Genomic DNA, 18,788 nt, shown 5'->3' with positions numbered 1-18,788 from the left:
TTGTATTTTACTTCATTTTTCCAATTCATGCTTCTAGATGCAATTTCATTTACATATAAATTTTTTAGTGCCTCAAGCTTGGGACATTTTGTGATAATTGAGATTTTTTTTTAATTTTTCTCTCGACATTTTTTTTTAGTTTTGTGATTCATTGAGGGAATATTTATGTGCAATTTCACATAATTTATTTTATACATGTGTTGTACTTATTTTATTTTTCTAATAATCCAAATAAAAAAGCAACATCATCATTTCATTAAAAGAGTTAACAAGATTTTAACACTAGGGGCCAAAGTAAGGAAAAAGTTTGGAGACTAAAACATACGTTTTCAAAAGTAAGAAAATTAAAAAAAAAAACCTTTTTATACCTTACGACAAAAATCGACTATTTGATTTTATTGTGAAGTATGTCATTTTTTACCATTCCCCAACTTTAAAGGTACTTCTAAGTTGTAAAGAATGTTAAAATATCATTTTGATTTATATTGGTTAAATTTTAGTCTTTTAAATATCCTAAGTTTTTCATAATTTTTAATTTTTCTTTTAACTTTCTACTTTCTGTTTTAGTAGAGGACTCAAGCTCCACTCAATTTTAATACCAAAGTTGAACCCAAACTCAGATTAGAGAATAGCTGCGAGAAAGAAACAGTGGAAATAAAGATAAATAAACGTAAAAGAAAAATAGAAAATAAAAAAATAAAAGAAATTCAGAGACGAACAAAGGAAAAAAGAAAAAACTGGGAAAGGGGGAAGATGGTATTTTGCACATTCTTCTTCTTCTTCTTCTTCTTCTTCTCGTCGGATCAACTGGATTTTCTCTCTCAAATTTTGCTCACAAGCCATTCTTAGTTTCTCTATTGCACTAGGTTAACGACGAGTATTCGATTCCACGCGCCACTTGAATAAGCTTCTCTTTCTTATCCCCTGCCAGAAGTTTCGTCCGCAGTGGTTGATCAGAGAACCTACTCACAGGTGTTCGATCTCACCTGTCGGCTTTTTTCTACTGCGTCTCTTGTAGCTGGAGCAAAGAATAAGAAGCTCGGGTTAAGGAATTTCTGCTCCCCTGCTCACTAAGGTACTGTATGTAAGTCTTGAATACTCAAATTATGGCACAACTCTACTGTTTATTTCTTGATTTTTTATGTATTGAACGCCTTGAGATCGGGAAAGAGCTTCCAATTTGGAGTTTTGTTTAACTTCTGGGTTGCTGATTCTAATTTAAGTCTTTATTAGTTGCTATTAATTTCGTTCTCTTTAACGAATTTAGGATACAATTGACTGACTGGGGGACTGGGGGACTGGGGATGGTTTTCTTTATTATTATTATCATCATCTTATTTTTAGGGGGTTTCAGGTGTTTGGGATAAGACTTTTCAGCATGGCGATTCTTGTTTATCAATTTTGGAACATTTTCTCTTAGATTAAAGGCTGCCGAAGTAGGGGAAAAAAAAAAAAGAATGGTTGAAACTTGAAATCATGCCCTAGATTATGTAGAGAATTGAAAAATTCAATCAACTTTGACGATTTGTACTTCTATATTATCTGGAAGCGCACATGCCATCATATTTTCTACAGCCACGGGATTAGTATCTAGAAACTAAAAGTTCTTTTCGGAAGTTAGAGTGATATGGTTTCCTTCTATTCCAACAGAAACAAATTTTATTGAGGAATAGGTGAAATTGACATGCTGGATGTTGCTACCGGTCGGTGGATTAGGTATGAATACCTCAATGGATGATATGAACTTGATTCAGCAGGCACAGAGGCATCACTTGGTAGTTCGAGAGCTTGGCGAAGAGATTGATTTGGAAATTGGACATGGAGATGATGATCCTTCATTTGCTAGCACTCCTATAATTGGCGGACCAGTACGAGAACCATCTGCTGAAGATCATGATGAGAGTAAGCACGTGGTATTGGTATCTCAACTTTCCAATGACGACCAAGATATGTCAAAGACACAACCAGCCAAAAGGAAGAAGAAGGTTGTGAAAAGATGGAGAGAGGAATGGGCCGATACATATAAATGGGCTTATGTTGATGTCAAGGATGGAACTGCCAGGATCTTTTGCTCTGTTTGTAAGGAGTATGGAAGGAAGCACAGGAGAAATCCTTACGGAAATGAAGGCAGCCGAAATATGCAGATGAGTGCACTTGAAGAACACAACAACAGTCTACTTCATAAAGAGGCTCTTCGGCTTCAGATGGCCTCAAAAGACAAGATTATTGTTGATAAACCAATATATGTAAAAGGTAGGTTTTTTCACATTCTTCATGTTATTTATGTAATTTCTCCCCCGTCTTTGGGTGATATAGGCTTTCAACTTTGGAGGCTAATGGTCCATAGAGATAAAAGATAGCATCTTGGGACTTCTAGTTGATCCATTGTACTGATGATGAAATTGATGTTTCGAAAATTGGTGCTTGCATGTGCTTTTTACTATTCTCATACTTGTGTGAAATTAATATGAAGCTTTTTTGTAATGTTTTCTTACATATCGTTTTATGATCATTATCTGCAAACAAAGCGCTCATGTCAAAAACTGCGGGATCGATTATTGAAGCTGCACTAAAAAGGGATCCTAACGAAGTTGAGTTTATACAAGCAGTACAAGAAGCAGTTCATGCCTTGGAACGGGTTATTGCCAAAAATTCTCAGTAAGTTTTCCATGAATACGTAATTTTTTTTTATGTTCCATTATTATAATTAAAGAGTGGGGAGTTATAAGTCTTATTACTTCAGCTATGTCAACATTATGGAGCGCTTGTTAGAACCTGAGCGCATGGTTCTTTTCAGAGTTCCATGGGTGGATGACAGAGGTGAGACACATGTCAATCGAGGCTTTCGAGTTCAATTTAACCAGGCTTTGGGACCTTGTAGGGGAGGTCTTCGTTTTCATCCATCGATGAACTTAAGTATTACCAAGTTTCTTGGTTTTGAACAGGTACCGAACTGGATACTGTTATTCTTTTCCTATTTGAGAAACGGTATCCTGTTGTCGAATGTTAGGCTATCAGTATGTCCTTGATCTGACTCTAATTTTATTATAAATGGGTAATGACTGTTTATTTTCACTTGGGGTTGCTGCATATTCTTTTGAAGTAAATTTGATTTGATGTCTTGATGTGCCAAAGGCCAGGTTTTAGGCGGTGTGGTTTGTGATTGTGTATAGCAATCAGTGAAGTTTCTTTTTATTGAAGGAAGGTTTAGAACATGGGCTGTTCACTAACAGACATGAGGGAATGTAACATAAACATATGTTCGTTTATTATTTCTTTTATCATTTTTTCTAAGTTTAATATGGATCTAAGGTTTCTTTGATTAGCTATTATGTTGTTAGTTCCCTTGTGTGTGCGTGTTGTGGAGGGTGTAAAAAAAATTCTTTCATTAAGAACAAATATTTCCAAAAAGGTAACAATAGATCCTCATTAGGACAAAAATCAGCCAGAGGGGTAAATAACTCTCCACACTAAGGTGATGCTCTCCACCGGGAACGTACTACATTCTAGTTCTTGTATTATATCAGCTTGTAAAGAACTAATTGTCTTCATAAATTATCTTTTATTCAATATCAAGTTAAACCACATCTCACCATCCTAAGAATGATTGAAAATGAAAACTCTAACAGATTTCTCGTATTTGTTCATCGTACAGAGGTGCCATCAAACTATCTTTCCCTATCCTGGTGTGATTTGTGCAAAACTGAGGAGACTCAGTTAAACGTTTCTTTGCTTGATCCTATGCAGTATGGTTTTGGATATCTTTGCTAAACTCTCTCATGTGGAAAGAAATTATTCTTGACAGTTATTTTTTCAAGAAGGAATCTAAAACTTTTTGGCCTAATCTTACAGTAGCTATTTTATTGGACCCTTCGGCTCAAGAAAAAAAAATTCTTTGGGAGAAGAGAGGCTTTTTGGGGATCAAGCAGTTTTCTTTCTTCCCTTCGTGCAAGCTCTACATTTCTTTCTTGTATCTACAACGTTGTTTTTTATTATGTTAGATGGAATTCTTTTTATAAATCAGCAACACCACCCCCCCCCCCCCCCCCCCCCCCCACAATATATATTAATCTTTAACAAAGGTTGTTTCTTACAAAATATTTGGTCCATTGACAGACCTTAAAAAATGCATTATCACCTTACAAATTAGGAGGGGCAGCTGGAGGAAGTGATTTTGACCCGAAGGGAAAAAGTGATAATGAGGTAAGCTGTATACTGTTATTTGATGTCATCTATGTTGAACACTTCAATAACTTTTAAAAGCCTCTTATACATTAGCAGATTATGCGCTTTTGTCAAAGTTTTATGAACGAGATATATCGCTACTTAGGTCCTGACAAGGTAATTGGAGAAAATTGGCATTTTATTCTTTTAATATCCATATAAATTTTCAGGTTCAAGCTTCTGGATATTATGTGATGTGCTAAATTGTAATTTTGTCAGGACCTTCCTTCTGAGGAGATGGGTGTGGGCACTCGAGAAATGGGATATCTTTTTGGACAATATAGACGGTTAGCAGGTCATTTTGAGGTACTTTAGAACTCTCGGCTACTCCCCCTCCCCCACACACACACACACACCAAAAAAAAAAAAAAAAACTCATCTGATGTCAATAATGGAATGTCGAAGGCAAAAGCAGCATGTGTATCTTCTGCCCTGCTTCACACTATCATTCTGGAATTTGAAGTGGTGTTGGTTTGAATTTTGAGAAAGAATTGTGTAATTTGTTGATGGGCTTATAAAATGATTTAGGACATATTATGGACTACATACACATGAGCATAACTTGTTCAATGACTCATCATATATTGCAGATTACACTGAATGATTTTCATTGTAAGGTATATAGTTTCCCTTGGAAAAGAAACTTAAAATATATACTGTATATTCTTACTCATGCAGGGAAGTTTTACAGGGCCGAGGATATTTTGGTCTGGGTCTAGCCTCCGAACAGAAGCTACTGGATATGGTCTGGTAATTAGCATCATATTTTTCTTATGATTTATCTATATGGCAGCCGGTTTCAATAGGTTCAGATATAGCCCGACTGTGGCTTCTTAAATGGATTGAAGTATCCCTGAACAAATTAGGGTTGTTTGTATTAATTTTGATAATTTTCTCTTGCACATGCAGGTTTTCTTTGCACAGCTAATACTTGCAGATATGAATAAAGAACTTAAAGGACTAAGGTTTAGTACCCATTACTCGAATCTCTTATTAGTATCTATGAGTTGTTTACCGCTTAATATAGAAGTACTTTACATAGTGGCTAAATGTATGCTGTTGTTAAACGTCTTTCCTATGTGTTTAGGCTTTTTAGAGCTCTATTTTCATACAATTTAGTGGTGCCTGAAAGCCTTATCTTTAATGCAAAATACTCTTATGATTTTTCACTTCAGATGTGCTGTAAGTGGTTCCGGGAAGATTGCGATGCATGTTCTTGAAAAGCTTATTGCTTATGGTGCCCTTCCCATTACTGTCTCAGGTGATTCTTCGATATTTCTTTGAACCATGACCTACAAAATGAGGTAGAAAGCACTGTGGTACCTTTTTTCTAGCTTTTTTGTTTTTTTTTATAATTATATTTCTTTCATTTAAAGCTTGCATTGCATTCTGCCCAAATAGATACTACTGGATTATTGTATTAAGGCAGCATGACTATTTTCTGAATTATGCTATTATTTAAAGTACCAACGGAATATTTTTTTTTCTTTAATGATCTCTAGTCTAGACATAATTTTTTTTAGAGTTGGATTACGGGCAAGGCAACATAGGAACATGAACCACCCATGGTTCTACCTGAGTTAGGTTTGCCTTCATGTTCTAATAGAGTGACAATTAGATTAAAAGAGAAGTTTATCTCTCGTGTTATATTAGCTAGAACTTAAAATAGGATCAATTATATTTAATTTCCAAATTCAAGGTCTTGATATATTTTTGGTATTTACATGCAATGAAGAGAACTTATAGCTTGTTCTTTAACATGTTACAATCAAATATTGCCCAGATTCAAAGGGATATTTAGTGGACGAAGATGGATTTGACTACATGAAGATATCCTTTTTGAGAGACATCAAGGCTCAGCAGAGAAGTTTAAGGTGTGATCAGATTTACGTCAGTTTCTTTCAACATTTTTTTGCTATCATTTAGTAACTCATATTTTTATGTTGTGCAATGTGCCATTCTAAGGGACTATTCAAAGACTTATGCCCGATCTAAGTATTATGATGAAGCTAAACCTTGGAATGAAAGGTGCGATGTTGCATTTCCTTGTGCATACCATAATGAAATTGATCAAGCCGATGCGATAAACCTGATTAGTTCTGGCTGTCGTATTCTAATAGAAGGTAGTAAACACACTTTTAGTTTTTATTTCCATCTGTCACTCCGTCTTTATTTTATTTATTTACTTGTTTTTTTATTTATTTTTTTGCTTATGTGATTACTGATGGTCACTTGCTGGTACTTTTTCCCCCTAGGTTCAAATATGCCCTGTACTCCTGAGGCTGTTGATGTGCTGAGAAAAGCTAATATTCTCATTGCTCCTGCAATGGCTGCAGGTGCTGGAGGGGTGCGATTCACTTCATCCACTCTGTGATTGATGCATGTCTTACAAAAATCTATAAGGAACTATTTTCTCTCACAAATAATAAGTATAGATCGCTGTGTTTTATTTGAGCTCAAAGTTGAGATGATCGTTTAAAGAGATCTGTTTGGTCAAGGAAATGTCGTTTTGGTTGATGTGGGTTTGCTGGAATATTTAGAGGAGTTTACGACTACATTGTTTCATCTTGAAATAGGAGAATGGACTCTTTTGGGGGCTCCAAACAAGAAAGCCATTGGTGCCTAAAAAAATTAAATGATGATCAGAATTTGGGGGCACTTGATAAGCTACCATAATTACGTTACATGGTTAAAATTACAGAATGCTCTTAAAATTTTGCCAGGCAACTAATTTTTCTATGGTTCTTGAGAAGATTTTGATCCCTAGCACTAGTTCTGTTGTTTCACAATTTACCCCACTGTTTGAAGCACTGCTGATTTAGAATATTCACAAGGACACGGTTGAACAAATCTGTTCCACTGAGGTTGTTGAAGTGAAATAACATCATAGTTAGAAGTATAAGAAGCATCGAAAGAATCTATAGTTCAACAAATATGAAGAACTGGAATTAACATTCATGATACAACTCTTTGCATAACATGGGCCTTCCAAATATTCTAGTTTCAAATTTGGTTGCAATGCATCGGACATTTGATTCATAAGTTTAAAGAATGAAATTGTCAGATGCCTCTGGATCTTTCCTTTTTTTTTTTTTTTTTTTTGCTTATAAAAAATTTAAGCTTATCTGGTTATTGTCGCTTCCTTGTTGTAGGTTGTCGCCGGAGAACTTGAATTAAACCATGCATGTAATTTGATGCATTGGTCTCCGGAGGACTTTGAATCTAAATTGCAGGTGAGGGTCATCTTTTAGCCCGTCCTCTAGTAAAGATTATATGGTTTAGGGAAATACTTTTGGATTTCTTATTTGCAAGATTGATTTAATCAACATTGTGCATGTTGTCAAACCATCAAAGTACTTGCCTTTGTTAAATTTCTTGTCAGTGATGAGAACCACGACTGGATCAGTGTACTCTGTATGATCAACATTTTTGGATGTATTTTTTGCATCAAATGTGACATTTTATGCTCGGTCATCTCTAGCTTGAATTTACTAATTCTAAAATTAGCAAGGAGATTACATTCATAATGTTGGTTGACTGCTGACTTGAAAATTAATTTGTTAACCATGTGAAGGTTATTATTCCCATTTATGCTCAAGCCTCGAGGATGTAGTTAAATTTCTTATTTATTTTATTTCGAGGTTGTTTAAATCATGTTTATGGCTTTTCCATCGTTTTAACTTTCAGGAAGCTATGAAACAGACTTACCAGAGGGCCCTCAAAGCAGCAGCTGATTTTGGCTACCAAAAAGAGAGTCCTGAGTGAGTTCTACTCCACTTTAGCTCCATCATGTGATTGCTAAAATGTTTGGTCGAGAGCGAAAGTAGTTTAAAGAATGATAAGTAACAAAAGGACGAGCAATCTCATTCACTATTTTGCACCTTTTTTAAATAAAAAAAAAACTTTTTCTGCGGTTTATCTAAGCAGACCAGTAAAGTATCTTATGCTTAATTAAAAATATATGTATATTTATATTGACATGACGATGTTAGTTTTTCTCAAGTCTCATGTGCTCTTCATCTGTGTTGATAGGGCTCTTGTACACGGAGCAGTCATTTCTGCTTTTCTGAGTGTTGCTCAAGCAATGACTGATCAAGGTTGTGTATAATAGAGACATTGAACACTATAGGAAAGTTTTCAAAAGCTGCTTTCTTCTCCCGTGCCAATTACAAAGATGTCCTGCTGAAGCGACCTGTTGGCGAGCCATGTATGGTATCACCATGGATTACGAAACCAGGTAAGTTAAATTGATGCCCAGAAATCAAATTATACGACACCAGTATCTGAATCATACACACACCATGCCATACCTGGGATCTCAAAAGGCTCAAAATGTTGAAATCAAGATTGGAACTTGTAAATTATTATTGCAGCTTAGGGTAGGAAAAGGCCTCAAGATTTCTGAACCGGTAAGTGTGTTACATATGGCCAGTTATACTTCCCTATATATGTGGTTGTTACTCCCTTGTAATACATAGAGATGGGAAATAAAAATTTGTTTATCTTTACAATTGAAAATGTTCAATGACACCTTCATCAAGCTATTCCTTGAAGGCTGTTTCTATTACTATTCTTTCACTAGCTCTCTCCTTTTGTCCCTTTTTTTCCTCCTTAATTCGTGAGTGTTTAGTGTAGATCAACTAACACGCCTTTAAACTAATTTTATGAGACAAACTGTTGATCCTACTATAATTGTGTGTTAAGAAAACTCGTAGAATATTAAATTTTAGATACATGGCTATGAATCGAACGTATTCTCTCTTAACCATTTACAACATTCTGCATTTGATAATGAGAATCATTAAAGAAAAAAGGTCCTTGAATCTTGACAAATGATCAACAACATGCTTTGGCTTTTGGCAAAAGTCAAATCTTTCTTTCAGGGCATTGATTTATGGCTTATAATGTTAAAATTTTGAGACTAATGAGATGTTTGGATTACATTTTCAAGTGTTTAATCTAAAAAATGAGTTATTTTGAACCAAGTTAGAGTATTTGGAAGCTATTCATAGTAGTTTTTTAGGTGTATTTTAAACAATTTTTATAAATAAAAAGAGTAAAAAATGAATGTTTTTAAAACATTTTTTTTAAGTCAATTCAAAGTTCAAACGGATCATAAGAGACTCCTAATCAGTTTTAATAGAGAGTAGATAATTTTGAAAAGGTATGGATAAAAATAAAATCAAAAGCTTGAGATGATTGTTATTATTATTAAAAAGAAAAAGTTCCCTATGAAAAAAAAGAAGTTTCATGTTGAAAAAAGGGCATGATTATAGTCGTGGGATGTTACAACTTGCACACAAATTTCATAAGTGATTTAATGTATTTTAACAAAAAAAGAATATAAAAGATATTATTTAAAGTATGCAGGTTTCGTGTCTTATTTGCATTTTAGTCCTAACAAAGTCCAGAAATAAATAAATTAAATTAAATGAATTAAATTATTAGCTTACCATTATTTTTAAAATTATATAATTATTTGATTTTTTATAATGTTTTTACTAAACCCACGAACTTGTAAATCTATACCAATTCAGTTCTACTAGTTTATTCACATGTGATGGACGCATTTAAGAATTTTATAATTTATAATTTTTTCTTTTTATCTTTTAAAAGTTTAGACATTTAATTTCTTTCTACTGCTCTATACTTTATAAATATATATGATTTATTGAAATCTTTTTCTAAGAAAACAAAAAGTATAAAATTAGTATTGAATGCAAATATTCCAAATATAACAAACTACACTATTAAATTAGTGTTATGTTTTTGTTCTAATATCCCGTAACAAACACCTGACTCAATAAGTCGCATTTTATATGGTTCCATATATGAATGAGTATATTTATCCAATGTGTAATCATCTACACAAAAACAATCAACATACACTTAAATTCAAAGAGTCGTGTCCCAAAGATTGAAACCCTAATGAGTAACCACTTGCACTAAATGAATTGTGTTCCATCGACATAAGTTGCATCTCTACTGTCTGAACATTTCTCAACAAACACCAATTGAAAAGTCTACCATAAAGAAGAGCAAAGTGTTTATTTACAACAAATGTAGAGACAAAAAAGAAATGTACTAATTCTTCCCCTTTAAATATAGTATAAGTAATTTAAGTTAAATTTCAAATTTAGTCCCTCAAGTTTAGGGCTTATCTATAGATTTATTACACTCTTGATTTTGTGCCAAATAGGTTAACATATTTGACATATTTAAAAATTTAATGGATATGTTACACACAAAATTAAACAACGAATAAGCTACTAATTGATTAACATTAAGTTATGACTACCGAGTTTAACCTGAAAAAATTCTAAGTTTCTAAACTTTTAATTCATACCTCCATGGGATTTATCAAAATATTTGATTTTTTACTTTATTTTATGAATTTATGAGAAGATATTACAATGTCTCTTTCTCCTAACACCAAAAGTCAGAACTTTGTACGACAAGAATACAATACTCTCTTTGTTTATCATAGAATTCTATCTTCATAAATTTAGTTAACAAACTATTTTGAAATTAAAATCTACCAAAACTTTGGAGGAAAATTGGAACATAGGATGGGTGCAGTTATGTCCAAGTTCCTAATTTTATCCCATTTTAATGGATTTCTCCTTTAAGACTAGTTTTGAATTGTTTATAAAAGGTTAAGGATTATATTCTAACTTTTAAAATAATAAAATTATATTTTAAAAACAAATCCTACCGTCAAAAGTAATTTTTTGAAATAAATAAATTACCCTTTTATTCTTTGAGTTTGAAGTATATGTTATGATCCTTGTGTTCTCAAAACATATATTTTTAATCTCAAGTAGTATAGAGCAGGTGTATTTGATTTTCAAGAATAGTATAGCATAGGTAATGACCTCGTTAGGGATGACCATGTGTAGCCCTAACGTGATGACCATCCCTATGGCACTCTATGTTTTTCTCCTTAAACTATAAAAAAAACATAATATACAATTCACATGGCCATATGGATACGATACACATGATCAACATTAATGTGATACATTATAAATTGCAATGTTGCTCCCTTACATAAGCATACTATTGGATTTCATTCGTTTGTGAATGAAAAATTGTTGATGATAAAAACACCTCTCGATGGTTAATCGATACAAAAAAAACTTTTAAAAGGTCATCTCACAATATATATATTTTTTTATTGTTAAAAGTGTGTTAATTTGATGGGGTTAACCCTCATTTTAATTATAGGTTTGATGTGATAAACAATAAATAATTAATAAATAAAGTGAGGCAAGAAGCATCCATGTTTGAAGGCTACCTGAAAATTTCCCAACTTAGGAAGTGCAAATGCTCTGTTTTGATCCAAAACTCACAAGCACTCTGTCTCAGTCTCCCATTCCATTTCAGTAAACTCTTCCACTCACCTCTCTATCAAGTACCAACCCTCCTTCAACTCCACATCTCATCAGCAGAGTTGATCATCAAGGGGTCAGCATACAAATTAGAATCACTTCAAATTAACAAAATCAATACACATAGTCCATCACTATTTTAGTAGTCGTATCAGATACTGTAGATCTTCTTCACTTTTGACTACCCTTCAATCCAGGTTTCTTTCTCTCTTTCCAAGCTAGGAAAATCAAATACTATTTTTCTATAACCCTTTTGATTGTTTTGCTTTTTTCTGGGTTTTTGATCGATTGCATGTACATGATTTGTTGTTTACTTTTCTTTTCTTTGGCTTTAGGTTTCGGTTATATATGCATTTGTTTCTGAAAACGAAGTATTGGGAAGGTTGGTCTTCCGGGGGTTGTTGAGATGGGCAGCTTTGATGGGTCTAATACTACCAAGGCCATTGATGCATCGGTGGGTGGTTTAGTTTGGGTCCGCCGCCGTAATGGGTCGTGGTGGCCTGGCCGGATTATGGGTCTTGAGGAGCTGTCTGAGAGTTGCTTGGTTTCCCCAAAATCAGGTACTCCGGTGAAGCTTCTTGGTCGTGAGGATGCAAGCATGTGAGTGCTTCTTTCTGAGTTCTTTTGAACTGGATTTTGTGAACTGTTGTATAATCTTTCTGTTTCTGTGTACTGAATGCTTTCAATGTTTGTGAAGTAGACTGGCTCAGCTTCATGCCCTGTATGGCTGGGGCATATGATGTTTGTTTTGCTCTTCCTTTTTTCCCCTTTCTGTTCTTGTGGTTTCATTTGGTGTTGATGATTGGTGTCTGTGTTCAACCTTCTTACCCATAGTTGATCAAGAGTTGTACTTCGAAATGCACATCCCTCGAACAAAAGAATGGATAGAATTCCTTGCACACCTTTTGATTTAGATTGGTCTCCAATCAGTCGATAATCAAACCTTTTGTCATTGTTTGCAAATTCCTTACATGAATGCATATAACTCTGGTGGAATGAGCATGGGTTCCTGTTGTCCTTGGGGCTTAAACTTTAAACTTTTTTTTCGGGTGGTTTTATCTCTTTCAGGGTTATGGTTGATGGAGACAATTTGCTTTCCTTGTTTACTCTTTCAAAATTCATGAAAAAAAAACTTAATTCTTTTGTTATGTTCAAGATAGTGGCTTACATTTATTTGGTAATTTCAATCATGCTGACAAGTCCTTTTTATCAATATAGTGACTGGTACAATCTTGAAAGGTCTAAAAGAGTGAAGGCATTTCGATGTGGGGAGTATGATGAATTTATTGAGAAAGCCAAGGCTTCTGTGGCCATTGCCAGTAAGAGAGCAGTAAAATATGCTCGAAGAGAAGATGCAATTCTTCAAGCACTTGAGCTCGAGAGCGCTCGTGTTGGCCAGGATCAACTGGCCTTTAGTTCTAAAATGGATACTTTTGGCGGTGAGCATGATGTCTCTACCACAAACTCCAAACTCAAGCCTAATTCTGGTGAAGTAGAGTTGACTAATAATATGAGTGATTCTGAAGACAGATTTGATCCAATGCCAGAATTATCTCAGTCTGGAATTTCTTTTGAAGAGAATTTTAGTTCTTCAATGGCTCGATCTGGTCAGAGAAGGAGGAGAACTCCAAATGACTCTGAGGATGATGGAACAGAGGGTGTAAAGCTAATGAGAGGGCTTGAGGACCTTAGTAGAGGTGTAGTGTCAAAAAGAAAAGTTCATGCTGGATGCATAGTTGAGCTGGTTCAAGAAGATAGTGATGTAAACTGTAATTTAAATACTCCCAATTGCTTGCCTAATGAACCTCCTCCAGATGACGGCAAAGTCAGGTCATCCCTATTTAAAAGAAAGAGGTCTCAAGTGTCCAATGTTAATGAAATCTCAAAAAGGAAAAACCGACATAGACCATTAACAAAAGTTTTAGAAAGTACAGCGATGTTATCTGTTCCTGTTGTTTGCAATGAACTTCCCAATTCATGTGCTTCACCTCTTGGGGGATTGTCAGATGGAAAGCTTTCTGAACTAGAATCGAATGAGTCAAAGAAGAGTTCCTCTGCGACAGTGAACAATAACTCGGACAGTACCGTAATTTCTTGTGAGAATATGACTCCTACAAATGCTCTTGATACTTCTCATTTTAATATCAAGGGGAAGGACAATGAAGTTTCGAGTACTTCTAATCGAGCTGGAAATGATATTTCTGATCTATTATTTCATGTGCCATTCTCTGGAGAGGGAACAATTCCTGCACATCAAATATCTATGGATTATTTCTTTCTTCTTTCTTTTTCACGGATACTGTAGATTATCAGTAATAATTGATGTGTTGCTTTATAAGTGCATAACCAGTTCCTTCACTAGTAATATTTAGATTCTTCTGGGATATTCTGGGATATTTCATTCAATACATCAAATTGTTGCTTATCCAAAAAAAAGAAAAAGTAAATATTAGGATTATTCTTGCTTTAAGACTGCATATGTTGTATGGTTCTCTAGGTTCTGAATTTTCTTCTAATCAAACTTACCGCTTGCTTTAGCTGTGTATCTCCCATCTCTGTTCCTTTCATCTATATCTCTCTCCTCCCTGTGGCTTTTCCATTTGTTTTCAATTTGTTATGCTTTTTCCATGACGATAGGGCAATTTCCCCTTACTGGGTATTTTCTACTTTTCTCAGGTCTTTCCCCAACATTTTCCCCTGGGCGTGCCATTGGTGTATCGGAAAGACAATCCAGTCAAAGTAGTCAAGCCGAAGCTGTATGTGTTAGCAATGAACTAAATAATGAATCTGGTTCTACTAGTTCTGCTGTTGCTGATCCAAAGAGCCATATCTGTAAAACAATAGAGAAGGGCAGTTCAAAGTGGCAGCTGAAGGGGAAGAGGAATTCAAGACATACAAAGAAAACTCTAACAAATGACTCAAGAAATTTTATACTCATTGACGATAAGCATAAAACTTTCGGGGCAAGTACGGAGGATCTGGATGGATTCAATGTGGGATCTGATCAGAAAGTTTCCAGTAGCATTGAGGAACCTCCTTTCTCAAGCAATAAATCTAAATCAGAGCCTGAAAAACTTATTGAGGATGGATCAAATGAGTTGGATTCTATTAAGTGTATATCTCAAGACCAACTTAATACTATCAGCAAAAAAGTAACTAAGATGAAGCAGTTGCCTGATTACTCTTGGGCCACTCCAAGGTTGCTCCCTTTTCGCCAATCCCGCTTTATGGATCATTCAAAATACCAAAGGTCAGAATTTTCTTTTACAAAATTTGGCTGTAATTCTTCACTATATGATGTTGAGCTTCTGGTAAAAGCCAGCTATAAGCCACAACATGTTCCACTTGTTTCGTTAATGAGCAAATTAAATTGTAAAGCTGTTGTTGGTCATCCGCTCACTGTCGCGGCCTTGGATGATGGTCACTGTGATGATCTGTTGAGCAGATCTGAACTTGATCTTCAAAAGATTGTGGAAAGTTCCCATTTGGTACAATCAAATTCTTGGAAAGGGAAAACGTTAGGCAAGCACCGTGGCCGTGCAGTTAAACTGCGCCCTTCACAAGGGAAAGCATCAAAGGCAAAGAAATCTGGACAACTATCAAAAAAGACCCGGAAACTGTCTTCACTGACTGTTCAGAAGCAGTTCGTAGATGATAGTAGACCAGTGGTAGAGAAGTTCAAGGGTTCTTTTGTAGCATGTATCCCCCTTAAAGTAGTATTCAGTAGGATAAACGAAGCCGTGAACGGCCCCATTGCCCTTTAATGTCTTTGAGCCAATAAATAGTTTTGTTTTGCTGAATTTGCTTGGTTCTCCTTCCATTGCAGAGTCTGAGCTTCTTGTTTAACCCAACGCAGTTTTGTTTAACCCAACTCAGTTTGAGGCTTCATGTGTAAAATTGTATCTCATTTTCATACTATAGGAAGAAAAGTGGCTAGGAGAATGCTTTTGGCTTTGTATATAGTTTATGGTCTACCTGAGGTATAAACATGGCATTGGCCTTATCATAGATGATGCCTAATGTTAAGGTGTTTTAATAATTTGGGATCCATTTGATGACATTTTTGTATGCTTTTTGTTTCTCATATTATCCTTTTTGGTTGTTTCTATGTATTATAAAGCAATGGGTTTCTGATATTGGACATATGACATGAACCATTGATGCATACAGGTTATTAATGTTTGAAGATATTTTGTGCCTATGGTATTGTGGGGATGAACTTTTCAATGTTTAACTTTAGATCTTACATTCAGTATAAATTATATGAATATGATGGTATTATGTTAGGTTTTACTTTTACAACGTGGTCTAACTCATTGGGATTAATATTTAGATTTTCTTGTCAATTTCTGATTTTGACTTCTTGTATAATTCAATTATTTGACAATTTCAAATTTAAAACGAATCAAAATATTTACGGATATAATAAAGTATCACCAATAAATTATTATCATGGATCACTATATTAATAGATATCTATTAGCGTTTATCAACTATGAATATTTTTAATAATTTTATCATTTATAACGATTTTTATATAAAATATATACTTTTTTATTTTTTGTTTTTGATATTTTGAAATGATTTTAATGGTATGTAAGTTGAATATAATTTAGTATTACAATTATACAAAATGTACACATTTCATATTTTTGTATATTTTCTACTGTGGTAATAGACGATTCAATGAAAAGAAAAAATCATATCAATGATATTTATTTTTTAGGTATGCTATTAGTGTATCAATAATATATCATTATTCATCTAAAATGTAATACTAAGTATTGCATGAGTGTGTAAGTAAATCTATTTAAAAAATAGCTAGCTGCGTATCAATAATATAACATTCTTCGTTCTAAAATGAATTTCTAGCATAACTTATGTATTAGTAATTCACCAATATTGATCCAAAATTCATTTCAAATATAAATACTAGTGTTATATGATAAGATTGGATTAACTTTCGATCAAAATTTAATTTCAAGTATAACATTCGTGAATAGTTTATTACACCATGATAGGTTATTAATAAGATGAATTGAACTATCATAAAAATAATACGAATAAAAATTTAGATAAAATTTTCCTAAAAATAATTCAGATAAGTCTATGATTGAACATTTTATTGATAGATAAATTTGGTACATCAACAATATAAGTGACATTAGCTTAAAATAAAATACATCAACTAACTATGATGTATCGAATATATTATTTATATATATATGTTAATACACCAAAGATGATAAATTAAAGATTCATTGCCATAACCTTCAAATGTTGTAGTAAAAGGAGAGTAAAATTAAAATCATAAAAAAAAAAAGAAAAAAACAAAGTTAACGTTTAAACTAAATTTAAAATTTATTTTGAATCACAAAAATTCTAAGAATATATCTATATGTAGTAAAATATTAAGATTTATCCTAAACCAACCATTAATAATTTAGAAATATTTTTGTTCATTTTAATATATTAAATTTACAAATGAAAGAATTTTTTTTTTAATATTCCTAATTTAATACTTTGTTATTGTTGTTATTTTTCTTTTTTTGAAAAATAATACCTTGTTATTAAAGCTATTATATAAAGAATAAAAAATAAACCCTCAGCCGATGGAATTAGGGTTTAGTATAAAGAGTGGAAACTCCCGTATCATTTTTTTCACGCCCCATTCTGCCTATCAGAGCATCGGTGAGACAAAGCCCTAACGCAAATCAGGTTTTTTCGATTTCTCTCTACGATTTCGTTCGTTTCTTTTAAATTGTCTGTGTTTTCGAAGTAATACTATGCGTATGTATGTTTTTACTCAAGCTAGACTCACTTCGGAGATCTCTTTTTTCATCTATTTGTATCGTTGTTCAAGTGCCAGAAAAAGACGATGGCGGCGGTTCCAGGACAACTAATTTGGGAGATTGTGAAGAGGAACAACTCTTTTTTGGTGAAGGAGTTTGGAAGGGGAACAGCCGGTGTTCAGTTCAGCAAAGAGCCCAACAATTTATACAATCTGAACTCCTACAAGCATTCTGGTTAGTCATCTTAAATCCTCTGATTAGTGAAGTGTTATTTTTCATTTTAATGGCAATGCTAGTGGATTAGTTTTGGAAGATCTTGTTGAACTTCTATACAACCTAGAGACGGGATCGTAAGTATATTATGTCGTTGTTTGAAGGTTTGTCTTTTGGTTTTTTGGTACTGGAGCTAAGGGATTAAGTAGAGGAAATTGAAATATTAGAGTGTTCATTTGCTTTGATTCCCTGAAGTTTTTCAAATGACCAAGCCGCTGCTATGTTATTGTTTGAATTCTTGATGTTCTGCTCAAGTAGAGGTCTAGAATAGATGTGTGAGGGGCCAGCGAACTGATGTATGTGTACGATGTTGTAAATCGTTTGAGATTTCGTTTCTGCAGCATCTGAGAGGGTCTTAGAATAGAAATGATTGCATGATCATTGTGCTTGTTCAATTATTGGTTATGCTATCGGTTCTTTTATTCTTAGATTAGATGTATTCAAGGAATTATTTAGTGATTGGGTTCTTGAATACATCCACCCGTTGCCAATCTATTTGTACTAGAAAACATATTTGAGTATTTACTGTTTTTTTGTCCTTGTTGAACAGTTCGGTTTATTGTCTAATATCTTTTCGAATTTGATTGTTTTAGAACTTAATTAGTATTGGTGAGAGGAGTTTATGCTTAAGGTTCACTAAGATTCTTGTGTTTTAGGTTTGGCCAACAAGAAAACTGTCACAATTCAGCCTGGAGGCAAAGATCAATCCATTTTGCTTGCAACAACCAAGAGCAAGAAACAGAACAAACCTTCTTCATTGCTTCATAAATCTTTGATGAAGAAAGAGTTCCGTCGGATGGCAAAAGCTGTAACAAACCAGGTATAAACAGCAGAACTTAATTATCTGTTGAGTATGACTTGTCCCTAATAAATACAATGGAAACGGTTGCATTAACTCACTCTTGACTTGAATGATATCAGGTGGCAGACAACTACTACAGGCCAGATCTGAAGAAGGCTGCCTTGGCAAGATTGAGTGCTGTAAACAGGAGCCTCAAGGTTGCTAAGTCTGGTGTTAAGAAGAGGAACAGGCAAGCTTTGAAATCAAAGAAGTGAGATTTAGGAGAATGATAAATGAGATTTTTCGTTTGCCATTGTGTTTTATGTT

At 33.9% G+C, this 18,788-nt stretch overlaps 3 protein-coding genes across 9 annotated transcripts in view; all 3 read left to right on the top strand.

The window, feature by feature from the left end:
* The first annotated feature begins 667 nt into the window (after positions 1–667).
* LOC103490003 (uncharacterized) lies at positions 668–8,791 on the top strand. Of its 6 annotated transcripts, none has more exons than XR_007820317.1 (16): positions 668–1,075; positions 1,651–2,253; positions 2,529–2,658; positions 2,744–2,945; positions 4,117–4,203; positions 4,279–4,341; positions 4,444–4,530; positions 4,903–4,974; positions 5,134–5,189; positions 5,400–5,485; positions 6,008–6,098; positions 6,190–6,347; positions 6,480–6,560; positions 7,377–7,457; positions 7,912–7,985; positions 8,257–8,332. XR_007820317.1 is itself a non-coding variant. In XM_051083863.1 (16 exons), exons 2-16 carry the CDS (start codon positions 1,692–1,694, stop codon positions 8,330–8,332), a joined length of 1,863 nt encoding a protein of 620 aa, XP_050939820.1. In that variant the 5' UTR covers positions 670–1,075; positions 1,651–1,691; the 3' UTR covers positions 8,333–8,791. The 6 variants fall into 6 exon arrangements, 5 of the variants coding, with proteins under 5 accessions (XP_050939820.1, XP_050939817.1, XP_050939818.1 ...); XM_051083863.1 differs by having other exon boundaries at positions 670–1,075; positions 2,798–2,945; positions 6,480–6,571; positions 8,257–8,791; XM_051083860.1 differs by having other exon boundaries at positions 673–1,084; positions 6,480–6,571; positions 8,257–8,791.
* A 2,712-nt stretch (positions 8,792–11,503) lies between these two features.
* On the top strand, positions 11,504–15,675 carry LOC103490002 (uncharacterized protein At1g51745-like). The gene is made up of 4 exons (XM_008449365.3): positions 11,504–11,812; positions 11,951–12,215; positions 12,834–13,711; positions 14,292–15,675. The coding sequence occupies exons 2-4, from the start codon at positions 12,022–12,024 to the stop codon at positions 15,377–15,379; spliced, it is 2,160 nt and encodes a 719-aa protein (XP_008447587.2). The 5' UTR covers positions 11,504–11,812; positions 11,951–12,021; the 3' UTR covers positions 15,380–15,675.
* Positions 15,676–17,188: 1,513 nt separating this feature from the next.
* LOC103490001 (60S ribosomal protein L28-2-like) overlaps positions 17,189–18,788 on the top strand; it is a 1,750-nt gene continuing 150 nt past the window's right edge. The window contains exons 1-4 of one of the 2 annotated variants that reach the window (XM_008449363.3): positions 17,189–17,333; positions 17,485–17,641; positions 18,337–18,500; positions 18,602–18,788. The exon at positions 18,602–18,788 is cut by the window's right edge and continues 150 nt beyond it. In XM_008449363.3, coding sequence (XP_008447585.1) covers positions 17,494–17,641; positions 18,337–18,500; positions 18,602–18,736 — 447 coding nt within the window. In that variant the 5' untranslated portion in view covers positions 17,189–17,333; positions 17,485–17,493 and the 3' untranslated portion in view covers positions 18,737–18,788. Of the gene's footprint in view, positions 17,334–17,478; positions 17,642–18,336; positions 18,501–18,601 lie in introns of both variants that reach the window. The other variant, XM_008449362.3, reaches the window with a different exon arrangement.

Source organism: Cucumis melo, chromosome 4 (assembly GCF_025177605.1).
Source record: "Cucumis melo cultivar AY chromosome 4, USDA_Cmelo_AY_1.0, whole genome shotgun sequence".
NCBI classification, from domain to species: Eukaryota; Viridiplantae; Streptophyta; class Magnoliopsida; order Cucurbitales; family Cucurbitaceae; genus Cucumis; species Cucumis melo.
The sequence above is the reverse complement of the archived record's forward strand: the minus strand, read 5'-3'. Positions and strand labels throughout refer to the sequence as shown.